At 38.9% G+C, this 24,534-nt stretch overlaps 2 protein-coding genes across 4 annotated transcripts; both read right to left on the bottom strand.

Moving 5' to 3' along the window:
• Positions 1-1,842: 1,842 nt before the first annotated feature.
• On the bottom strand, positions 1,843-5,305 carry LOC149025832 (uncharacterized). The gene has a single exon (XM_089146036.1). The coding sequence runs from the start codon at positions 5,125-5,127 to the stop codon at positions 3,904-3,906; it is 1,224 nt and encodes a 407-aa protein (XP_089002162.1). The 5' UTR covers positions 5,128-5,305; the 3' UTR covers positions 1,843-3,903.
• Positions 5,306-9,867: 4,562 nt separating this feature from the next.
• On the bottom strand, positions 9,868-24,205 carry LOC149025833 (lysine-specific demethylase JMJ18-like). 3 transcript variants are annotated; one of them, XM_089146038.1, is made up of 13 exons: positions 24,020-24,205; positions 23,832-23,929; positions 20,592-20,916; positions 19,664-19,735; positions 18,379-18,456; positions 17,752-18,282; positions 17,437-17,661; positions 15,419-15,580; positions 14,612-14,980; positions 13,343-14,513; positions 13,112-13,215; positions 12,102-12,299; positions 9,868-10,575 (listed from the first exon to the last, which is right to left on the bottom strand). In XM_089146038.1, exons 3-13 carry the CDS (start codon positions 20,904-20,906, stop codon positions 10,171-10,173), a joined length of 3,630 nt encoding a protein of 1,209 aa, XP_089002164.1. In that variant the 5' UTR covers positions 20,907-20,916; positions 23,832-23,929; positions 24,020-24,205; the 3' UTR covers positions 9,868-10,170. The 3 variants fall into 3 exon arrangements, with proteins under 3 accessions (XP_089002164.1, XP_089002163.1, XP_089002165.1); XM_089146037.1 differs by having other exon boundaries at positions 24,014-24,205; XM_089146039.1 differs by lacking the exon at positions 20,592-20,916 and having other exon boundaries at positions 24,014-24,205.
• Positions 24,206-24,534: the final 329 nt, after the last annotated feature.

Genomic DNA, 24,534 nt, shown 5'->3' on the forward strand with positions numbered 1-24,534 from the left:
GAGGATCCTGTTACCTCCACCTCCGTTAGGCTTCAACACCTCTCGTGTAGCCGGATTCGCCGCATCTCCGACGCCGCATGAACTGTGCATGCCCACAGGCGCGCGAGGAGGGGTGGTTCGTAGAGCTGAACTAAATCCGGGTTGTGGGACATCTCACAAAGATCGTTGATGTCGCAACCATGAAAATCACGATGCTCCTCATCTTCTTGAACCACAGCTGCAATATTCATCATGACCGATCACCCGCAAAATAGCAAAATCCCGGCACCTCTCATACACCGAACCATAAATTGTGAGCCATCTATCCCTACAGAATCGCTTAAGCTCTACGGATATTCAAGCTAACTCGCACCCTTGGGAAACAAACGCTCACCAAACCGCATCCTTCGATAGGAAGGCAACGGGCCACCCCGTGCTAGCTCCATGCGAACAAGACCGAAGCTCCGGTGGGATATCGGAAGTTGAATCCAAAGTTCCAAAGTGTGAAACCCAGTCTCTTGGGTTTCCATCTTTCTAAAATAAAAGACCCCCACGACCATGGCCACTTCCACCACAAGTAGATCTCGCGATGTGAAGATGAAGCGCATGCGCCCCCGCAGAACAGCCGAACGGTCCGGTATCACGCAGATAGCAGCCCCATCACCGCCGGGCGAGCTCGCCTTCCATACCCACGAGTGTGAGCTCCCCGGTAAGGTTAAGTTCCTCAAACTCCTCTCCTAACTGAAAGGCCTCCTCCTCTCATGTACTTGGAGCCGGATAGTCGGGCCGGAGGTTGGCAATGTGGTTTAGTTGGGTGGGGTTGGTGGTGGGTGAAGGTCTGGAGCAATCAAGGATGTGAAGTAGAAATGGGGATAGCAGCGGTGAGAACCTGTGTTACACACCAACAAGGGTGGGTCATGGCACGCCTAGCATGGCGGAGCGGCAAGATTTCTTATCTCAATCTCAATCTCAGATCGTGATGAATGCCAATGAAGCACTTGATCAAATCATAAAGTAACAAATGCTGGACAAACTGAATAATCTACATATCCTAATGATGAAACAAACAAATGCTGGTTCTGAATTTCTAATAAGTAATCTTCTATAATGTTCTTTTTTCTTTTTTTTGGGTAAAAAAAGTTTTTTTTTTTTTATGAAATTATTTTGAAAATGACAAAACCAATCAAAACGAGAAAAGTTAAGCACCTTGTCTATTTTACAAAACATACCATTCTTCTGCTTATACTTAAGATTGAGATATCATGAACTCACTCTGCTAGCGGTGAACCCAACCATATGACAAATATTTAAGCCGCAGTGGGTCATCGGGCCTCTCTTCAAAAGAGCCACCATAATCTCATTTTGACTGGGACCGTCTTTGAACTAGTTGAATGGGGCTATGATCGACCCCACCGAAGACCTCTGAGTTAGTTCCAAAAAGATACAAAAGTTGCACAAAGATAAATGTGAAGAAAATCTCTGACCATGACCCTAACAAATCTACAAAGAAAGAAATAATTATCTATGGTGGGAGCTTGGGGGCCCCAATATGGGATCAACAGAGAAAACATTTAGATACCAGACACCTCATGTGACCTTCGCAATGACAGAAATGGATAAAGAAGGGATTCCTGCTTTTTAAAGAGGAACCACCTGCCCACCCACATGAGAAGAGAGAGTTCTGTAAATACCAAATATTGTATCGCCATTATTTTACAGCTAGAAAGTAGTAGTGCAGTTCAGCAGTTCCCTGTGACATTGACATTTCTCAGAGAAGATGGCTGGCGTGGAAAGTGCCCGAATGAGGGGGAGATTTTGGGATGATTAATTTCTAGTTTTCTACCCAAAGGTTGAAGGGTGGGGGATTCATTCACCAAAATAACAGATGTGGGTGGATGTGTAGACGGAGACAATGTTCAGAAAGAGGGGTGAAGGGTTTAATGTGGGATTTATTAGGGTTGGGGTTCTGTGACTAGAAGAAAGTTCTTGTTTTCAATGCTTAATTGCTCTGAATTTAGCTATCCTCTGCCTGCTTTTGAGCTGCTTCGCTAAGCATAGAATATCCATCTTCATGCTTCACTGGCATCAGTAGTGGCGCTATTAATTACATAATAGTTCATTCAATTCATGAATCGTGGAGTCAATGATAACCATGCAATTAGCTAGATTAGTTCTAACTTCTAACTTCTAACTTCTAACCAAAGAAAGTAGCTAAATTTATTGAACATTCAATGGTCCAATAAATTGCATAAGTTAGATCAACTGCCAGGCCAATTCAGAAACCGAAAAATATTTTAAAAAGAGCAGCTGCCTTCGGAGACGGACATTGACCGCATTAATTTTCAATAGGCCGGTTGACCAACTACATAACGAAGGAAGGAAGAAATCAATTAATGTTGCACTGTAAGTCTGTAACTGTAAGCCAGAGACTGGACTGGAGGGCCTCCTCCTCTTAGTCTCTTACAAGCGAAGCGGAGAAGGAAGAGAGACTCGAAAGAAAGACAAGGTGGCTTGGGAATTCAATGTAGCTTATCATAAATTGTTCAAGTGCTCATTGGAAAGAATCTCTGAATCAGCACTATAGACCGTCTTTATACATCTGCGAGATCAGAGAACGGGACGGAAGTGGGGCCCAAGTGATTTGATGGCTGATCAGAACTACAGGGCCCACATTCTATATTTGCATCAAGATCAAGGCCAAAGCCTGTTGGTGGAAACTGGAAAGGAAAGAGACGAAATCGACATAGTGACGAATGGAGATGATGGAGAAAGAAAAGAGCAGGGCAGGAATATTTTCATGCCTGCGAGAAAGTGCCCATGGGGCTTGGCTCTTCTTCCACTACAGCAAAACCAAAACCAAAACCGCGAGCAAAAAGACAAGACACACTACTTCCAGCCAGCAGCAGCAACAGTGCTTATGATATTGTTGAGGACTGAAGATGATGAGGAATCTCCTCAGACGTCGACCGTCCATGAGCATGTTACTTTCACTGGTATCTGTAATTTAATTAAACAGAAAAAGGGGGGAGAAAACAAAAGCGAGAAGAATAAAAGACAGACCAGTTGGTGGATAAAGCACATCGGCGTAAATTAGCACAACAGCAAACCAAAATTGGTGGAGGAGAGGCAAGTGACAACAAACGGAGAAGAGAAGTCCCGACACGCAGGAAAAAGACAAGCCATGAACAGTGTTATGGGTCAGACGACTGAGACGTACGAAAACATTTAAGCTCCACCATTGGAGAGGCGTCTACCAACCTGCATTTGATCTTTCCAACTCGTAAATCATGATTCATGATCAACGAGACGAGTTCTCCAAATAACAAGCCAAAAAGAAGCAAATATTGGGTAGGCTCAACATGAAGAGGTTTGACGACATTTCAACCAAATACCTGAGATGACAATCTGCTCCAACGGAGAAAAATCACCTGAAAGGCTGAAACTAACCCACCCTAAAAGAAATCGCACACCAGGAATCAACAGCAGCATCAAAAACTTTACAAGGAAAAACGAAACTAATCAAACAGGAAACGCTACCGAGAACAGTACGGAAGGAAATGCGAAACTCGGTAAACATCACAACGAATATACTAAAATACACAAAAGCGAATCAGCAAACTTACAATAAAAAGGATCTTGTGAACTGGATCAGATCTCTCACTGACGACCTTTTCTATGAGATTACAAAAACCAGCAAAAACAGAGCCATAGACAAAGAAATCCGCGGAACGGTAAAAGCTAAATGACTCCAACAGATTACAGAGGGTGGCAAGATCCTACACTAGCTTAAAGGCCAGCATATATACATACATCTAAATAAGATCCCGCAAAATGAAATAACCAACGAACGGTAAGGGGACAGAAGTAAATTGAGGCCAAAAAAAAAAAATTTAAAATGTTACCAAAAAACCAAATCAATTCTGGTCAGTGCGATTTCTGTTGGTGTGGCCTTTTGCTGAAGCTTCCGTCCTTCTTCTGAGGAGATGAGAAAAACTGCCCAAAACCGAAGACAGAACCAGACTTCGACGACCCACGAAGTGAACAAACTGGAACGTTTAAAACAGGGGTAACCCTGACATTAGCAGAATAAGATCTTTCCATCCCTCTGTTTTTAATCCGCGGACCACCATTGAAGCTGCTCGGACTGCTCGTGCTCCTCTCCAAGCTTTGGAACACGATTTTGCCAGAAGAGTTCATACGAGGACTGTCTACAGAAACCCCCCTAGAAGGAACAGAAGTTGAATCTGGTGCTCTGCGAATCGGGCTCCTTCCGACCCTCGCAGTTGGATGCTCAGCCGCAAACGGCCTGATGTTCTCGCTCGCTGCTGTCGTGACACTTCTTGCAGCTACTGACTTAGCTACTCTAAGCCTCGGTGGATTCTTGCTTAAAGAAATCGGTTGGATTGGATTCGTCGTTTTATCCGAATCAAGTGAAAGCCTTGGGAGATCTTCATGGTCAGGGCCAGAAGAAGACGAAGAAGAAAGAGAATGGCGGGAAGAAATCGAGATGGACTCGGGATCCGAATCTCTCAGCAACGGCAGGCTCAACAAAGAATCCGCACCTGGTGGAGAAGATTTTAAATTTTTGTGGAGGAAATGCTTGAAAGACTTAGAGTTAGTATTCTTTGAGGATGATAAAGACGAAGCAGATTTCTGCAAATCCTGCTTAACGAGATTGCTCTGCAGTTTCTTCAATCCTAGAAGCTCTCTCCATCTACTCGAACACCTCGGTGCTTTCGGAGAGAACAAGTACGGATCCGTACGGCATACCTCGGACCTTCGCCGCAATTTTACTCCCTCCGGTGACCGTATATCCTCCTCCGAAGTTGATGTGGCCGCCGTCGAAGCAACAGAAGGACGAACCGTCGTAATCTGTAGAGGTACAAGCTTCCCATCGGAGAAGAGCTCGTCGGCAGGTAGCATCGTCACCGGATCTTCGAGTCTGAAGGCTCTGAACTCGAAATCTCCGACATCCTTGCCGTAGGCTTCGGGATCGTGTCTCTCATGCGACTTCTGTTCCGCCTTCGAAGATGTCTTCGCACTAGATTCTTCGTCGGGGAAATCACGACTGAAAGAGATTCTAGGACCCAACCATCCGTATGACGGATATGTCGGAGCTCCGATATTGTTCACGCAAGCCGAAGCCATTACCGGTGATCATGCAACACGTGAAATCAGGAAACCTCTATCAGAAATTGCGAATGGAGATCGAAACCCTAGGAAAACTATCCAAATGGAAAACTCAGATAAAGATAACGTCGCCGGAGAAGAAGAAGAAAACTGGTAAATTGAGACGAAGCGACGGAAATAAGCGGAGTTCCCGCTTCTCTAGGGTTTGGAAATGCTTTGATGCGGGTACTCCTAGTATTTTATAGGTGAAGCGGACCACCTTTCAAAGTTTTGTATTCAGTCTGACAAATGGATTGCTTACGTGGCTTTTAGGGCCACGTAGGCTCATCAGTTTCTGGCCTGGGTTTCAGAGATAACTACAAAAGTGTCACTTCCTCTCTTTTTTTTCTTTTCTACCCTAACCTTTTTTATTCGTTTATTTGTTTAGTTTTTGTTTTGTTTTGTTTTCTTGGTAATAAGCTAAAAAAATATATATATTCCTTTGATAAAAAACGAAATTCAACCAGGCTACATAATAACATAAGTCCATGGACAAAAGGGATACATTGACCAATCACTCTTAGTAGTGAAGAACAAGGGTTTTTCTTCAAAAGGAATGTTAATTAGTAATAACACCATCTAGTTGGATTAGGCATTTTAAAACTTGAATCTGGATCTTAAATGTCTCAGCCTTATTGTTTTCCTATTTTTGATTTTATAGGGTTCGATCGAATTAGGTCAAGCTAGACACTTCCGTAACTTGATGTTGAGCCATTACATCAATGAAAGTTACAAAAGAAAATTATGAATAAAGCGAAAAATGTGAAGCATCAAATGGTTCATGCTATCTTTACAATTCAACAAAAGAATGATCATGCAAACCCTACCTAGAGGGAAATGAGTAGGTGCACTAGGGTAAACTTCACTTGAACTTGATCAAGCAAAGGTTGAACCTACACATTTGTTTCCAATAAAAATGAGTAAGTGCACTAGATGTCTTTTTTTTCATCAATTGAATTTAGATTTTCACCAAGTAAAGTTACATTTTTTCTTTTAAGAGAAACGATAGTTTGCTAAATTCAGATTTTCACCAAGTAAAATTAGATTTAAGAGTCAAAAGAAACAATAGTTTGTTGGATTTCTATTGTCGTCTCTATTGTAGGAAGAAACAAAATACATAAAGGTGGATTTGCTTCAAATACACTGGTGGCAAACTCCTTTTAAGAGATAGTAAATCTAAAGAGATTATGAGTTTGAACCTATGCTCCTACCACGCCTCCCCGTCTTCTCTACCCCCTGGCCTGTAGACCCCTAGTCATTGTGACTAGTTGACAATGGTAAAAATCAAAACACATAAAGGATGTTAATATATATAATGTGACTAATTTACTAGTTAAAATTGGATGAAACATTGGGGTGAAAATTTTGTGGTTACAAGAAAACACAAAAAAATTATTCATAAAATCTAAAATTATATTAATATTCTTCCTCTCTTTTTTTTTTTTTTTTTTTTTTTTTTGGGGGGGGAGGCATCCTTTGGTGGTCATTAATTAGTCATTGCGACTATGGCCCATGGGGTAGGGGGAAAGGTGTGGTAGGGGCAAAGGTTCAAACTTATGACCACTTTAAATTATTACTTTTACATCGGAGGCTGCCACTACATTGCTTGAATCACATCTGTAAAGTATATTAATTTTTTGAAAAAATATATAAAAAAGGAGGTCGTGAGTCTATCTACTTTCATTGCCCGACATTTATGAATTGCTCGTAATAAGCAAACCTTTGGGAAGGAGATATGATCTCCATTGGACCCCTTTTTAGTGGCTCAGGAAAAGCATGAGGAGTTTTGGGTTCTATTGATAAAGCCTGTTCACCAAGGTGATACTCAAGGAGACTTGGCACTAGTAGGTACACTCACTCATGATGGGGTGTCACAGCAAGTTTGGCAAGTCTTTTGTGATGCAGCTAGCTCTTCCGATTGGAGGTAGTGAAGGTCGGTTGGACTTCTTTGTTATCAATCTTGGAGGTAACATTACTTTGACAATCTCGACTCCTTGTGCTTTTGATGACACTTTAATGGGCGAGGCTCTAGCTATTAGATAGGCTTTGGGAACTATTTCAAAGTTGGCATTCTAAGACATCTTGGTTTACTCGGACAATCTTCTTCTTATTAAACTTTTGTGTCATATAAATTATGCTTCCCCACCCCGATCTTGCCTTGATGGCATCCTGTTTGATGTTTGGCTTATTGGCCGATTAAGTACTTTGTCGTGACTTTCTCTATGTTTCTAGGGAGTAAAATGGGTATGCCCACTCCTTAGCTAGGATGGCCTTTGCCTCTCTCTCTTGTTTTCCTTTTTTTTTATGTGACCTAGTTGGGTGATTTGGAATGATTTGCAATGAAATTTCTTTGCACCAAAAAAGTTCTTAAAAGAAAAAAATTATTTTTTTAATTATTTTTTCTTTGCAAAATTAATCTTGAAGACACAAGATATTTTTATCAAGTCCAAACAAGCTACTTCTATATATATATATATATATATATATTTTGTTGTAGAAAGCTACTTCTATATTTAGAACAATATAAAACGATCTCTAAAAAAATGTTTACATCGCATTGCCTAATCCAAACCCATCAAGAACCGGGTCGGATTTTACCCAGTTTTTTCCCACTTCGCGACTTGCTCCAAAACACGTTTTCGCGAATTTGAATTTTGGCGGTACTTTTCGTTGAGGAGCTTTCTAGGAAGGCGACGAAATTTTATCGCATTCGAGCACCTATTATTCTACGGTCTTTGACGTGGTGACACCCCTGACGACTCCTCGAGACCATCGCCAAAGCATGTGACTTTTAAAATGTTAAGGCTGCCTGCTGGCTCACTGCTGCTGGCTGCTATTCTCAACGAGTCCCATCTACATTCCTGAAATCATCTCATCCGTTCATCACCATCTTAATCCCACGGCTATCAACTGCTGCCTTTTGCCATTTTACGTCCTTATCCGGGGACAGCGGCTTCTGCGGCTTGCTTTGGACAGTTGTCATCAGAGATTTCGAACCGTGTGTTACGCATATTATTGTCAATAGAAGGATGGTGGAGGGGTTGTGTTGTCACCTCTCAGTGGAGTTCAATCCTCATCCCCAGCCCTAATTTCTTTATATATAAACCGCACTTTTTATAAAATTATATAAAAAACAGTGTGAACGCTATAATTTCTACACGTGTTTATACCCAAGCCAACGGAAACCGTTGCAGTCTGTTGACGGGACGGGATGGGATGGTGTCGGTTGTAAGAGCTTTGCTCCAGAAATATAAAATTACAATAATAGCCTCACAATTGGAGTTTGTAACTTTGTATGAATGAATTTGGACTATATAATATCTAATGAAATAAAAGACAACTAGCGACATCAATCCATCCGCAAAACGCCGTCAAGCGAAATTTCTTGTCAGTTGCCCTAAATTTACATAAACGCCCTCAATAGTATCAAACTTGGGTTACTAGGGTATGGGTAATAGTGGTAAGTCATTTGTTAATGAGGGTGGTGTCGTGTTGTGTGGTGTGACAACATCCAGCAGATACGGAGAGGAAGACAGATCTGTTGAATAACTGTCGACCGTACGATGAAAACTGTGACTAGTCGACAAAGTCACAAAACAACTAGGAATCTCGAGTTCTCGACGCGGTGGTCCCACTCCCACCCATATCGGTCGAATCAATATTGTTACTGTTGGACTCTCGGATCCGAACCCGAACCTGAAACCTTCGTTAGCTGGGCAGGTTTTATCTGAGACCAAGATCTGACCGGGTCAGGTTTAGAGTGAAACCTCAAGCATGGGTGAAGCGGAAGTGGACAGGATCATACCAAACCGCGATAGAATGCCCGTTACAAAGCATAACAAGAATTCTAAGTAGAAATCAGATCAAACCAGATTCAGAATTGGTTCTTGTCTTAATTGATTTACTATGACAACCCAAAACCGGTTTAATCGAACCGAGTTGACGGTACAAAGTGAGAGAACAAACAGGACAAAAACGGCGGAGATGAGTTGGGCGAGTTGGTCAAATCTGGATTGGGTTTATTTAGAGTGCGTTACCAGGCTATGACAATTGACAGTAGAGCCATATGGGTCTTAAATCAATCTTTTCAAAAAAATAAATTTTGGGACCGAAATCCTTGCAATCAATCCATATGCTTTCTGCAGTTATTGAAACATTGAATGACGTTGGAACAGTGAACCATCTTCCCCGATCGAGTTTGAATCTTCACTTTGGAGGGTTCTCACAAATCACAATGAACTATTGGACATGCTGCTTCCATTATTGGAGTGTGCCCAAAACACATATGTACTAGGTACAAAATTATTGTCCCACCCAATAGCTCTAGCTTGACAAATATAGCCGATGCAGCAACCACGTTCAAATGACTGATAATAGAGGGTCCTGATCAGCTCCCCATCCATTGGGGGAGATGTATGAGAGCTCTCGATGCTTCTCTACTATATAATATAGGTAAGACTTCCTTCTGAGTACTAACAAAATGAATTAGAAATAAATTTTACTTAACCCTACCTTTATTGTGTAATAGAAAAACATGGAAAGAGCACATCTCTTTCTTCTAACAAAAAGGTGATCCGGACTCAAACAGAACAACCATTCAAAATATGAACAATTAACAAGCATAATCTCATATCTCCCCCCCCCCCTTCGTACTCCTCAGGTGAGGGAGGGTATCCAAGCCTTGATAGTATCTAATTTTTTGGGTCTGTGAAAACTCTACCATTACAGATTGGATTATTGGAATAAATAGCCAATTACATCCTAAGCGAATGGTCCCAAGCATTTAAACGGAGTCTATGTTAAAATACAAGTATATAAGTTCTATCATTACATATCACTCTAATCCACAAGAAGCCTGGATTATGACAAGTTAGTGAGATCAGATATGATCATCAGTGGGTAAGGAACAAAAAGACTTGAAAGAATCTACCTACAAAATGGAAGAATTAGAGAGCGATACAGTGAAGGGGATGAGGAACCTGACAACAAAAATTCGGGCTATATTTTGTTTTTGTTTTTTTTTCAATTTTTATCCATTGTTATATCCATTTCTTGATTCAGAGTTCTACAGGCGGTTTTCCATTCGGTGCTCCATGAGTTGCTGGAAAATATCCTATGCAACATCTTCAGTTCATCAGGATTTGCCTTCTTGAACAGTCCTCTCAACACAGACTGCACCTCATCAACCGAATGGTTTCCAGAATTTGATCTATTCTCATCCATCTTTCTCAAGTCTAAACCGAAGATCTTTGGCTTTGTTTCATCTATAGAACAACTTGATCGTGAATGGCATGTCTCACTACCATTCCCATTGCCCAAAAACACAGAGTCCACTGCAGGGAGCTTACAAGGATCTTCTCCTTTTGATTTCAGCTTCTGGTTCCAGTACCCTACGCATTGATGATTTGGATCAAGAGCCTCAATAGCCTGTACAAAGTATAGTTATTATAAAGATCAAAGATCATGTTATGCTATATTATGTTACATAAAGTTTAAGGTTCTCACCCTGGTAAACTTTTCAATTTCTGCACAAAGTTCAGTTAAAAATGGCACGCTTATATCGATTTGTCCTTACAAAAACTCGTTACAGCAGATTTAATGCTATTTAACACATCAAAATGCCATCCTCTTCATAATATGAATGGGTAGCCCAAACAAAACAAAACAAAACAAAACTGAACTACCTCTTTTTTGCCGGCAAGTTAGTAAACCTGTTGATAACACTTGCAACTGTCTAAATGTCAGCTCACACTTTGGACTGACCCAGATTAAGAATGTTCATATTATTATAATTTTCTTTATCATACGTTTTCTAGTCTATAAATGGACTAATTTTTTTTTTGGGCCAACTATAAATGGAATAATTAATCAAGTGAGACTGTATGAGGCCAAAAAGCAGAGCACCTCTCTGAAAATAACAGATCCATTCTATTCTTAGATAAACCTGAAAGCTCTTGAAGTGTCCATGGAGGAGCTCCTACCATGGTTTTCCTTATCCCTAACATCTACACCAATCATCACAAAGCCACTACATAGTCTGCAAATTTCGTGAGTGAAACTCTACAACACAATGTTGAGTGCCTGCAACTTTTTAGGTCTGTCACCTCAAAGCTATTTTGCTTTTGCTGGACTGAAATGAGTGTGGGATTTATGTTTTTCCACCAGTTGTACAATTGGTTGAAGATGAGAAGGAAAGGAAGGTAGAAACAGATGAATTGCAAAGAATCATGTGACTGAAGTGAAGTGGGTTTTTATAAAGAGGGAAAGAGAACAGCGTTGCAGGAACGGTATTGGTTAGCCATTAGGGAAGATAGAGTGACGGTAAGGTTGTGTGAAGGAAGAAACCTTTGTTAAAAGTGTCTGTTGATGATTAAATTTACGATTAGTTCCAAAGCAATTCAAAGTAACTTCCTCTAACTAGGGCCCAAAGGACTTGCTTAATGGAATGGCTTAATTGGCTGTATATAGGGCTATATAACTATCCTTTTGTGGTTGACTGATGGAATGGTCTTGGTGAACCCTGGAGAAGATAATGTGTTTCCCATGCTTTAAAGGCAAACCTCAAATCTTATTCTCCATCTCAAGTTATTTCACTGAATTTTTCATTTTAATGTTTTCTAGTATAATCCATTAGTTCAGTATCCTGATTTGGCAGTGGATTTGCTTGCAGGCTATCGGACTCTGTTTAGAATCTGGAAATCAGATCTTTTTGCTTCCATTACCTGAAAGTTTGTCTGCCTGCAGTACTCTATTCATAGAAAATATGGTAATAAAGATATTTTCAATCATTAATTTTAACCACCAATAGTATTTAACTCTAAAAGTAATGAGTGCTATAAGAATTTCATAATCTAAATGGGAAGAGAACAGAGTCTAAAAAATTTAATATAAAAAAGAGAATGCAATATCACTGCAGTAGTATCTCCTATTAATGAGGTTCATAAAGAACTTACCAGAATGATTGGAGGAGATGAAAACCCAAACATTTCAATCCCATCCACACTTTGCAAACAGTACATAGGGGGCAGTCCTCCTTTCCCTAGTGTTCTCTGTCTTAATACTTCTTGTTTTAGTCTATCAAGCACCAATTCCCAGCACTTATCAGCTGAGACACTGGTGAAAGCTTCAGCTGGGCAATCCTCAACTGCAACCTGGAACATGGCTTTCAATTGTAAGAATAGCAAAGCAACATGACAGAGACAAGATGATGACTTCAGTAACAGAGATTTTGAATTTTTCCAAGAAAGTAATCATGTCCCTCTGAAAATATGACAATAAATGAAAGATAAAGAACTTAATGGGGGACAAAATAGAAAAGGAGACTAGGGATAGAGAAGAGAAAACCTGAGAAGTCCACATTCGCAGGAGAAGAGGGAGAAAAAATCTCATAAGAAAAGGAAAGGGGACAAAAGAGTACATGGTACACACAAGCTCAAAGTTTTAATTCATTTTTCTTCTTGATACTCCCCAGGCTGATTACAAGCATTTCAATTACAAAAGAGACATAGTTCAAACTCTAGGACTCTTAACAATTCAAATCAATCTAAATTACTACCTATTCAACCCAGAAAATTTTCTGAAAAAAGAAAAAGAAATATCTACAAGACTAAAATCCATATTTGGACCCAGTTCCTAATCCGGGTTTGCAAATGCTTCAGTCCAAGGCAGCATTGCATCAGAACTAGATGAAAGGAAATTGCCCATGCTTTTGAACTTAAAATTTCAAGTCTAAAATACAAGTAAGACTATTCACATTTTGCATTGGTTATTTACTTTGTGGACCCTAATCATATCACTAGAGAGCCTAATCTTGCAGCACATAGATGCATGGTATTCAGACACATTTTCGGCAGTCATAAATAAAAACAAATGACGTAAAAGGATCCCAAAAAAATGGAATATTCCCTCTATTATGAACTACAAGTATTTAACTAGAACATGAAACAGAATGAAGAAACCTCACCTTGAAAAGAGGCCCAAGGAGGCCAGCATCCAGAACTTCTGAAACATAGCTACACATCTGTGTTGGATCAAGCACACTAAAGAATCTGACACGGCTTCTGAACCCTGCCAAGGCCAATATGTAGGACAATCAACAACTTAATCCAAATCAACTAAGCCTCCTGACTTTAAACAGGGTTGACAATTGAAGAATATTCCACAGAACCCTCTGGGAGAACTGAGTGCAACATACCTTTCGGGAATATGGTGTGCTTGTTACACCACAGCTTGCTGGGAATTACTTCTCCAAAGCTTATAGCTTGAACATCTAAATCTAAAGTCTGCTGTGGACTATTTCGTCCATTTAGAGAAGTCTTAAGGCAAGAACTGGAAGAATTGGTTTCTGTTCTAGCAACAGTGGTGCATAAGGGTGAAGATGAATTCCCATGTGAAGTCCAAAGGTCAACACCAAAAAGCTTATTACCACTACAAGTACACTGTTCTCCAGAATCCCTTGTACCTGGTGGGTGCTTTTCATTGGAATGAACAAAAGAAGAATTTAACTCAGCAGAAGGACTACGAGAGATACAATTGGAAGTTGAGATGATATGAATAAGATGGGACCTCTCATTACTGTCGGGAACCACTACTCCACTTTCTACCAACACATTTGTACCATTATCTTTCTCTTGATTAACCACAGATAGATGAGTCTCAGCAACTTTAAGAGTACAAGCATCATCTGCCATCTCCTGCACCCTACTTCTATGTTCATCCAAAGCACCTTCAAGGTTTAAATCAATGTACTTGTCCTGCAGCTGTCCTTCGTCACATTTTATTATAGTTTCTTTATTCATGACCCCATTCTCTGCTTCTGGCTTGACTATAGATTTGCATGAACTAGATAATCCCTTTTTTCGTTTTAAAGATACTTCAGAAGAATTATGACCATCGGATTTGCAAGTCTTGTAAATGCAAGGGACTTCATCTATTTCTTTAGAACAAGAATTTCTTCTTCCCATGTCCTCCAGAAAATCAGGGTTGATTATCTCTCTCTCTTGATCCATCTCGCAGACACAAGCAACTCTGGGATTGATGCCAACCAATCCAAGGTCCTTTGAGGCCCATCGATTGACAGCATTCAACTTTCCTTCCAAAGCTTCAACCAGAGTGTCCAATTCATCCAAATCATAGCGAAAAACCATAAATCTCTGAGCTATTTCACATGAACAAAGAAGATTTGCATGCTTCAGACACGCAAAACGGTCAGGAGAGCACTTGCAACTTGCAGCAGATAGGTGTAAGTCATAGAAGCAGGAAAAACATTCTCTATCATCAGTAGAATCAAAGTCTCTGTCCATTTTTTGGGACCGCAAAAATATTGGAAGAGAGTCCCTTCTTTCATGTTCCATCTCAACTCGGGTCTAAATCCACAGAAATCATGAGTCACAATTAAAACCTAACTCCTAATAAAATTATAAATTACATAGTTCATAAAAGCATAGATGTAGAGAATATTCACCTTAATAGCCCTTGTGAGAACCCCATCCTTACCACAAACACTTCTCCAACTAAAATTTTCCCTACTTTCCTTCCTCAGCACTAAGAGCTCCCACAAAGCCTGTACAGCTTCATGAGCAGCCCCTAGAAGCAGCTTGTCATGGGATATAGACGTCTTGCGACATTGCTTACTGTAGAGCTCCACCGCATTCTGTCCATTAGGTAACCAATCAACTGGAGCAACATTCACAGCCTCTGCACAATTGAAGCCACAGTTGAAGCCAGAATGATACGCCCGCGGAAATGTAAGAACAAACTCCCCCGCATGTTGGACAACTCGGTAAACTGGAACACCATCAGATTTTAAAACTGATGGGGATAACTGAGTAACCTGTTTCACATGGTTAAATATAAATTACCAAATTTTTGGGTTGGGAAGTCAGGAGGCCACCAATCTGTGTCATATGGAAGCAAAAGAAACCACTACCAATGGGTACCTAAGAATCAAATCTTACACAGTTTTTGTTAATTTAAAAACATCTCAGGCAGCCCAAAGGTGCACCTATGAATTGATAATAGATTAAATAAAAGGTTGAGATAATGAAAAGTTACATAAAGAAGAAACAGTACAAAATCATCATGGGGAAATATGGAAATTCAGTCAAACCTAAAAGACTAGGACAATACTACTGCAAATTGTCTCATCTAAGGTCCACAAATCCCATCACCTAAATGCGCAAAATGTTTGTACCTATCATCTTTTCTAAAACATGAATTACTTCAAATCAAATCATGATCAAATGAAATGCGGAAAATATCAAACAATTACCAGTTCATTGAGTAAGTCGGGTTGCTCTGCAAACAAATCTGGTAAATGCTTTCTCATGGAATTCTCCAACTCCACTGCACTATTTCCAGGTACTCCATACCACAATTTTGGATCACCCCAATGATGATAGTTAAGAGAGTATAGATGATGGTCCTCAACATGCTATAGGCATCAGCAAAACCAAATGCAGGAAGGTGTCAGCTAAATGATGAAAATTAGAACTTTAGCAACAAGATCAATAACATTTTATACAACTCAAAACATTCAAAGTGAAACATATTTGTCAATGGAAAGAAGGTTTCTGTAGATTGGGTTCTTGGAAATACTTTTTGGATAACCACTTTCTCAGGCATTTGGAACAATGAAATGAATTTTATAGTTAACAATACCACTGACCATCTCTCTTCAGCGTACTAGCGGACTTGGTAAGCATGAGTAACAAGTTCCAATTTTTCTTTGTCAAATGGATTTCATGGTTCAAGAAACCAGTCTTTGCCAATTGGCTCATACCCATTGGTAAACTCAGACCTGACTCACATATGGGGTTGTTTTACTAGGAACGACCTTAAAGTAATTTACTAGTTGAAATTCAAAATAACAAAGGGAAAGTAATGGAATAAACATAACATCGTGGAACTTGTTATGAAATAATGTTTTCCTTTTTCTCTTTTTTCCAAATAATCTCAAGAAACGTGGTCAAAGTGTATAAGTATCCGTAAACTACTTCCCAAAAGTATCAATAAATAAGTTTTTTAAGATATCCGACAGGTATCTAAGCTTTTGTTCTTAGGGTGACATCCAATATAATGATGCACTATGTTTGCAAAACTTAAAAGGATTTCTGCTCCTCTCTAGGAGATGATATTCACTGAACCAAGGAACTTGGCAGATAAGCCTTTCTTATCTTTATGCCAATTATGACATCCGGCATATCTTCTTCTATGGCTATATTGATATTGTACATTTAACAATTCAATGGATACCGTTTCTTGCTCTTCTCTCTCCGATGAATAAATCAGCAAGACTAAAACCGCAAAGGGAAAGAAATAAGAGGAAGAATGTGCAAATAGGGGAAAGAGAAGAAGAAAGGGAGAAAAAAGGGGCGGAGGTATCTGCAAAGAGGAACCTACAGCTAGGTAACAACAATGTGCTTATTCCTTGGGGTCTCCAAAATAGGGAAGTGGGGTAACATTTGAAGTTTGGAGGAGAAATAAAAACAGATGGCTTTCCAAATTGAGTCCAAAGACCTAGAGTTGGAGGTCCATCCCCTAATTTTTCATTCTTACTAGAGTGAGAAACTACAGTCCCAAACACCAAATTTCCAGTATAATTACAAATAGAGGTGCTAGAGAAGAATCTCAAGATCCACAACTAATCATGAGCAAAACCATAGGAGCATCTAGAGTGGGGCCAAATGGAGAAAGTGGCTTTCTCCTAAATAAAGCAGGAGAAAGGACAAGAGATAAAGAGGTGATCCACATCTTTGAAACAATTCCAGCAAAGGGTACAATTGAAGTTGGCAGCATTGCATTGGTTAATGAGGAATGATTGGGTGGGGAGCTAGTACTTTAGGGTTCTTTAGATGATGAAGGCATGTCCAGGGATATGACCTTTGAACCAAACCATAAGTGACCAAGGGACAATTTGACCATGGTCGTGAGAGATGTTCCAGGACAAACAAAAGGAGAAGAGAAGAGGAAAACCCCTAAGAGCCTAAGAGGTGCATAACAAATTCTATGGTCAAACAAAATAGCATGAAGAGAGATGTGACCGGGGGGGGGGGGGGAGCAAGAACCATTGGAGATGACAGTGGAGAGGAGACTGGATTGCCAGGGGGCTGGGCCTATGCGTATCCTTTCATTATTATGTTTAGCAGTAAAAGAAAATAATATGAAAGTAATTAAGAATAAGCACAACTATATGAGATGTTAGAAAGTAGAAACAGTGGAACAATGAAAAATAATCTTCATATTCTTAGAGGGAAAAAAACCTAGATTAGAGTGGGGAAGAAAACTCACCCAACAAAAAGATGAGAAGCACATCCCAACATATAACCATGGAACTAGAACACCGGAGATATCTCTTCTTTCAAAGCATAGTACAGATCCTGGCAAGCGAGGAAAGTTGTTTAAATTCCACCCAGATGTCACATGCCGATCTGAGTTGTTTCCAATTATTGAGGATGATGCCTTAGGAAACCCACTTCCAAACACTCCAGTTTCCAAATCAGCACCATAGTAAACCTGCAGTTGTGTAATACAAAATCATGCATATTCAAGGGCAGGGTAAATCTGCTTGAAACATAAATATAATGAAAAAACATATTTCCATACCTCAACCTCTTCTGCAGGTTTCTCGATTATACGCCAATATTCACCTTCAATATCTTCTACTGATGGCATACACAGCTTATCAGATTCGCCATTGACTAAATCTGAGCTCTCTTGAGAATCCTTCATGCCAAAATAACGATCTTTGAAATCATCCGCATATTTCTGAAATTCTTCAAGTGTGAAATCGGGACCTGATTGGAACCCAAACTTCTCATCCGTGTCAGATGCAACACACTCACTAGCTTCATAAGTTTCTGAACTGGTCCGTCTCCGGGTTGTTCCCATCCTAGAACGTCGTCGTCTTTTGCGTTTCCTATCACCATGACTTCTGAATTTCTTCCACATGGGCTCCCTATTCTGAAGTAAGTCTACTTGTTGAACACGTGTGGAAAACTTAGCATGTTCCCATATGTTCTTCTCCCTTAAAGGACAGGGAGGCTTCCAAGAAGGAGGAGGCACAATCCGGCATATGCCATACAGCTCAGCTTTCCTGCTTATCTTTTCTATGTAACCAATTGTATCTTCAAATTCCTAATGAATTGAACATCAAGATAGACGATAAATGATGTGGCTCAACCAAATCCACCAAAATAATTTCTAACTCAATGGAAGTGCCCAAAAGCATACCTCTTCACTAGGATGAAAGACAGGAGCATCTTCAATGATTGGCCTGCAAGCTTCTTGTGGAAGCCATCTGGCAGACACCTAGTTGAACATCCAAACATCTAATTCATTCCACTTGGAAAAATCTCATCAAGAGCGAGCAAGGAATTAAATACTAGTTAGTGCAACCCTCCCCAAACCAACCAAAAAGTAACACCACACAGAGACATAGGACAGAATATCACCACTAGTAATGTAGAGAGAAATCCCTTTCAGGTGGATTGATTCTTGTTGTTTCCATGCCATTAATTTGGGCTGTCATGTTGATTAGATTCCATCTTTTATTCCTTAATCTAACCACAACATCATTCCAATCAGAAAATGTAGGTATTATTTATGGAACCTGTTGGGCTTCTGGTTGTTCTAACAGCTCACCTCCATAGACCTGTGTGTAATTCTGTTATCCCTTTGGTAATTGAGCTTCATAGTAAACTTTGTTGGGTTTTGTTAAGGCTGTGATGTTTGGGTACTTTTCTGTAATTACGAGTTTCTATTATTTACATTAAGAAGACCTGTAACATATTAGACTGCCAAAACCATCAGACAATCCTTCTGTGAATTAGGGATTAAGTTGATAAACTGAACCCTAACTCACATTTTCACTCTTTAAAAGATGATTATATTTTAAACCTAAGCAATAATAATAGGGTATGAAGTACTCTGGTTTTAGTCCAAACAACTAGGGAGCAACACCATTCCAAATGAACAGACCCAAATACAACCAAGATGAAAAAGTTAGTTTCCTTGAACATTTTAAAGAAGCACAACATATAGCAAGAAGAGAACTGTTTATTAAGGGACGCTGGTGGTCTTGAATATTGGAATCCACCCTCAAGTGCATAAGATATCAATTTTAAACTCACTGTTCCTGTGCACACACAGTGAACTCCATCTAAACTTTGGGAATCCATTCAGTATGTCCAAGACCGAGATGTGATAATTTTGCTTTATTCTATCAACATTGAATTTTAAGTACTAATGATTTTTTTTAGCTAAAATTTTAAATGCTTAATTGTCCTACTTTTAAAATTTTCCTATGTTAGAGGTCTAACCAAATTTTAAACAAACACTCTAGAGATAACAACTAAAAATGAATTTAACAACTAGAGTGTGGGTTATCACATGTCAGTATTCTGCCCATGGGATTTATCCTACAACTGGTTCGCACATACAGCTCCCTATATATAGTTACCATGCCCATTAAAAATAAACATAACATTTTCAGTGCAAATCATCTGAGTCAGTATACCTTTTGGCATTGAGGACTGCCTGAACATCCAATGGTGCCATTGTTACGCTTGTTAGACCTCATCGTTTGATCCTGAGTGAAAATATTATAATGAGATATGTGATGATGAACATGTAAATTTCATTTTCCTATGTATTGCTACAATACACCTTCATTACAGAATCCACCATATAGTAAATAATTTGAAACCAAAAACAGATGAAATCCAAAGGTCTATCAATCCTGCTCATCTATTGGGTTCTAGCAGGTTTTCAAAAAAGGGACACAATCAAACAGTCCCCCTTCCTTTGGGTAAGACAACAACAATAATACAAACTACACAACACATATCTCAATTATTAGACATGTCAAAGCTTCTAACGGGGACCTTCTTAGAAATTTGGAAACCTCTGAGAAGTACATGCTTACAGAAATAATAAAGTAATATTTACATATTTAATTGCTTATAATTATAATATCAGTCACTAAATTGATTATCAGATTATGAAACTTTGAAACTGTAACTGACCAACTAAATTTAGGATCACTGCTATTGAGTGTGAAAATGCTCAAATATTTGTTAGAGTCTTGAAAAAACTCATAACTTGAAACCACGAGGTCTGCCTTTCTTCCCAGCTTAACCATCCAGATAAGATGTCAAACACTTAGATATATAAACTTTTCCTTTAGGGGAGAAGACTCAAAAAGGACAGAAAAGAAGTATAAAGCATCAGTTTCCCAAATGATTTTCTTCAACGAAACCCAGATCATTATCTTCTAAAAGAAAGAGAAGCCATGAAAGTTGCCTAAATGAATTAAACTGAAAAGGAACCTAGAAATATGATAATTATACTTGGTAGTAGGAGATATTCAGAAAATTCGAGTAAACATCAACTAAGTAACAAGAATAGACATTGAAAATGGGAATGTAATGTAATATAAATTTAACCTTCATGGACTTCCGATAATCAGATTCCTCTTCAGAACTAATATCAAATACCCCATAATTTATGCAGTTCCTGCGCCGAAGTGATCGCTTAACTTTCACTTCCTTAGAACTGCTAGGCTCAGCATCCATGGTTACCAGTGGTACTTCAGTGGGTGACATCATGTGATTCGCTTCCAATGTATTACTGCTAGAAACTACTGAAGTAGGTATGGATTCTCTACTCATGCTTAAGGAAGCATCATGCTGAAAACTCTCATGACACATGATTCCAGGATCTTCTTCTTTCAAGCAACCATTGACACATTCTGTCCCCATTAATAATTGACTGTAAAGGAAAATGCAAAATCTCTTAATGCTTAAAATAATATTTTAACTACAAAATCTCTTAATGCATATGATGGCAATGTGGCATGAAAGGTAGCTGTTGGGAACAACACACAATGGTAGTAGAGAATTTTAAAAAATAAAATTGCATAGTTGACCACAAAGGCCATGTGAAATGAAACACCTTATGGTGGTGCACAGACATTGGAAGACTCAACTTACTTGAACCCATACCTCTTTTTACAAGGTTTACAAGAACTCATTCCTCAAAACTGTTGAACTTTGAAACCGGAAAAATGCTTAACTCTTCTAACAATGAACTTCAATCAGGGAGTATCTTACACCAACAAATCTACAGCTACTGTGCATAGAATTCTCAGCCCAATTGGTATTCCAACAATGGTCATCAGCCTCATAGCAAACAATTTACTAAAAGGCAATGAAATGAACTCATATGTAAAACCATGTAAACACAAATATAGTTTAACGATTGAAAAAAGACCATTCATGCAACCGTTTTTTTTCCCTTTCCTGTCCTGCCAAGCATGTACTTCAAAATTATAGACAATTTTGTCATAATTTGGTTAAATTTTCAAACTTCATAAACAGAAGTTATAAAATATAAAGAAACAATCACTAAGAAAATAAGGAATGAAATTTTGATAACGAATAAGTCCAAATTTATAACCCTGCACTATAAAGCTTGGGATTTTAGATCATGGTAGGAAAACTCTCAAGATCTCGGTGAGATTTGCCAAGATATCTCTTTTTTTTCCTTTAGAGAGACAAGATGATGCTAGTGACGAAACATATGCTTAGCACATAGGATATCTAGTCTCAACTCTCAAGTTAACAATTGAATTATCATTTGAACTTTGTAATTTGAGCTATGAACATGTCTAATGTTTTACACTTGTTTGAATATTGAACTTTGAGCATTAATATATGAGCATGTGATGTATACATTAGGCTATCTAAAGGTTTTACTTCAGCATAGACATTCCTGACTTGAGGTCCAAAGTAGAAGTCGCTTTTGCACTATGTTTTTCATAAATATGAGGTCACCAGTGTATTCAAAAGGGTTGAAATAGGATGCACAGCAAGTTTCAACCCCAAATGATCCCTAATACCTCTTGAGCTGTTGGGTTTTTTTTTTTTTTTTTTTGGCGGGAATTTCAGCAATTCAATCAGATCTTGCCAAGATCCTTTTTTGAGTTGGCAAGATGGGCCTCGAGATAGAGATTTTGAACCATGCTTAGATGTCATGATATACCAGGGAGCCTCTCCATCTAACATCTTAAGCCTTTGGATTAGGATTATTCAGTCTAGTATCCCTTACATCAATAATACATTTATGTATAGTCACTTGAAAGTGGGGGAACAACACATAAGGGAGAGGGTTGGGATCAATGCCACATTGAAAAACTTCGAAGACCTTAGATGCGTTCATATATATTCCTCTAATAACAACTATAACAATACTGCCAAATAAATTACAGCAGATCGATAAACATGAGTGCAAAAAGTACTGTTTTCTCTTCCTTCCCCAAAAATGTGCATTCAAATGTTTCTACCGTGGATAAGATTGAATTTTTCAAACCTTCACAGAGGCATCACTAAGAATTAGACACTGAATCACAGCCAACATTAGAGCACAGTAGAGCATCAAACCAGAAGTTCACAATATTCAAGCCAGAAGATTACTTGATCCCTGAATGTACCTAAGGCACTAAAACTGTAGCTGTTCCATATGACACAAGAACGCCCAAGCTTAACATATCAAACATATCTTCCCTAATACTAATTTTTCATCCTGCACTGGAAGACTGAGACTGGACTCTACACTCCTGCAGTATGAAAAAGATTAACATGGACTAATCCATTCTCATTTTCAAATAACAGAAACCACAATGTTTTCTAAGCCCTTCTGATGATAGAAAACATACATGGTCCTATTTCCCTCAGATAGAAGACAAGCATAAAAATTAGATCTTAAATTTATTCCAGACTTAATTTGAAGATTAGAATAATTAAGATCATGGATCTAACTAGATGCAATGTTGAGTTCAAACCTAAATGAGAAATTCCACATCACTAGTTGAAAACTTTGGGTGGACGGAGGATATACATTAGAGAGAAACCCAAATGTCTCAACAGGAAACCTAACAAACCCCATGGATGAATGTTTTATGAACAGGGAAGAAAACAAACCTCTACAAAACACAAAATCCTGTTTTTCTGCAAAAACTATTCCATTGACTAGAAGAGATCACGAAACCTAATCCTCACTCAGCAAAACAGTGAGGAATCAAAGAGCCACTATCCTGAGCGACCAAAGTCAACTCACATATAAGTTGCATAATTTTAAACTGCCAGACAAGCAGTTCCAGCATTAATTCCCAAACAAGAAGAACGTAAGGGGGGAGAGGCTGTTCCAAGTTCCAACCTCAGAAATCAACAACATAGGCTCCCAAAATCTAAAATCTGTCAAACAACAAAACCCAGCTACCCAAAAGGAAACCCCTTTTGCTATCAGGTCAAAACACCAATAAAATCCAACAAACAAAAAGGGTCAATGCAAATCAGAGATCAACCAAATCTGGTCATCCATACCCAAGCACGAAAAATCAAAACTTTCAGTCAAATCTTGAATAACTATTTAGATAATTTAACAATTCAGAAACGAAATCATTACACAAAACAAGCAAATATTAACGAGCCAAAATTCTCTATGTTGTATACAATTAAAATCAAACCTAAATGAAAACTGAAGACTAGATACCATTATTCAGCAGACCCACTCACTCAATTTACCCAAAGTATTCACAAAGAAAATACAAAATAACTCATGAAAAAAAAAATTAAAAAATAAAATAAAATAAGAAACAATGGAAGCTGCCCAAGAATGAAAGATACCTTAGAAGCGGCAAAATTTCCACATCAGATGAAGCCCTGATGCACCCTTCTTCCTCCCTTTCCTCTCTTTTCTATATTGAAGCATACATAGCCATATCCTAATAATAACAGTAATGTCAATACCTAAAAAAATAAGATAAAAAATGGAATGTTGTAAAGGCAGTTGGGTTATGAGTTATGACCCCTACTGCAGGAAGGAAGTTGGTCTTCTCTGTTGGGCAGATAGAGAAAGTGAGAAAAACAGAAGCAAGAAAACAACTGTACACTAAACAGAAATCTATGAATGCCGCTTAGCACAATCAAGAGCCAAGAATCAGAGGAAGGAAGAGAGGTCTTTTGTGGTATCTTCTTGTCTATGCCTTCCTTTTGTCGTCTGTAAAATACATAAAAAAAATATAAGAAAAGCTGAAAAGGTGGTCTCTTTGTCTATTTTGCCCTCGATCTTCTGTAGAACTACGCATAGGACCTTATTTGCGTTTTCCCGTTAGAATCTCCTTAGCGTGTTTGACTTAGAAATTCTTTAATCGGTCAAACTAAGAACTCCATGCGGTTTGTTTGGTTGCAGGAAGATGTCTAAGACATCTGGGTCTGCTGTAGACGCCTGTGTAGCGTGATTTTTGTAGGTCAGTCCCAGTTTGAGATTCCAATCTGAGGGCTTTAAAAGCCTGATTTTTTCCCCATAGATGGTTCGATCTTAGTTTGG

The sequence above is a fragment of the Hakea prostrata genome, chromosome 2, assembly GCF_041222555.1.
Source record: "Hakea prostrata isolate BN-2017 chromosome 2, UWA_Hpros_2, whole genome shotgun sequence".
In the NCBI taxonomy this organism is placed as follows: domain Eukaryota; kingdom Viridiplantae; phylum Streptophyta; class Magnoliopsida; order Proteales; family Proteaceae; genus Hakea; species Hakea prostrata.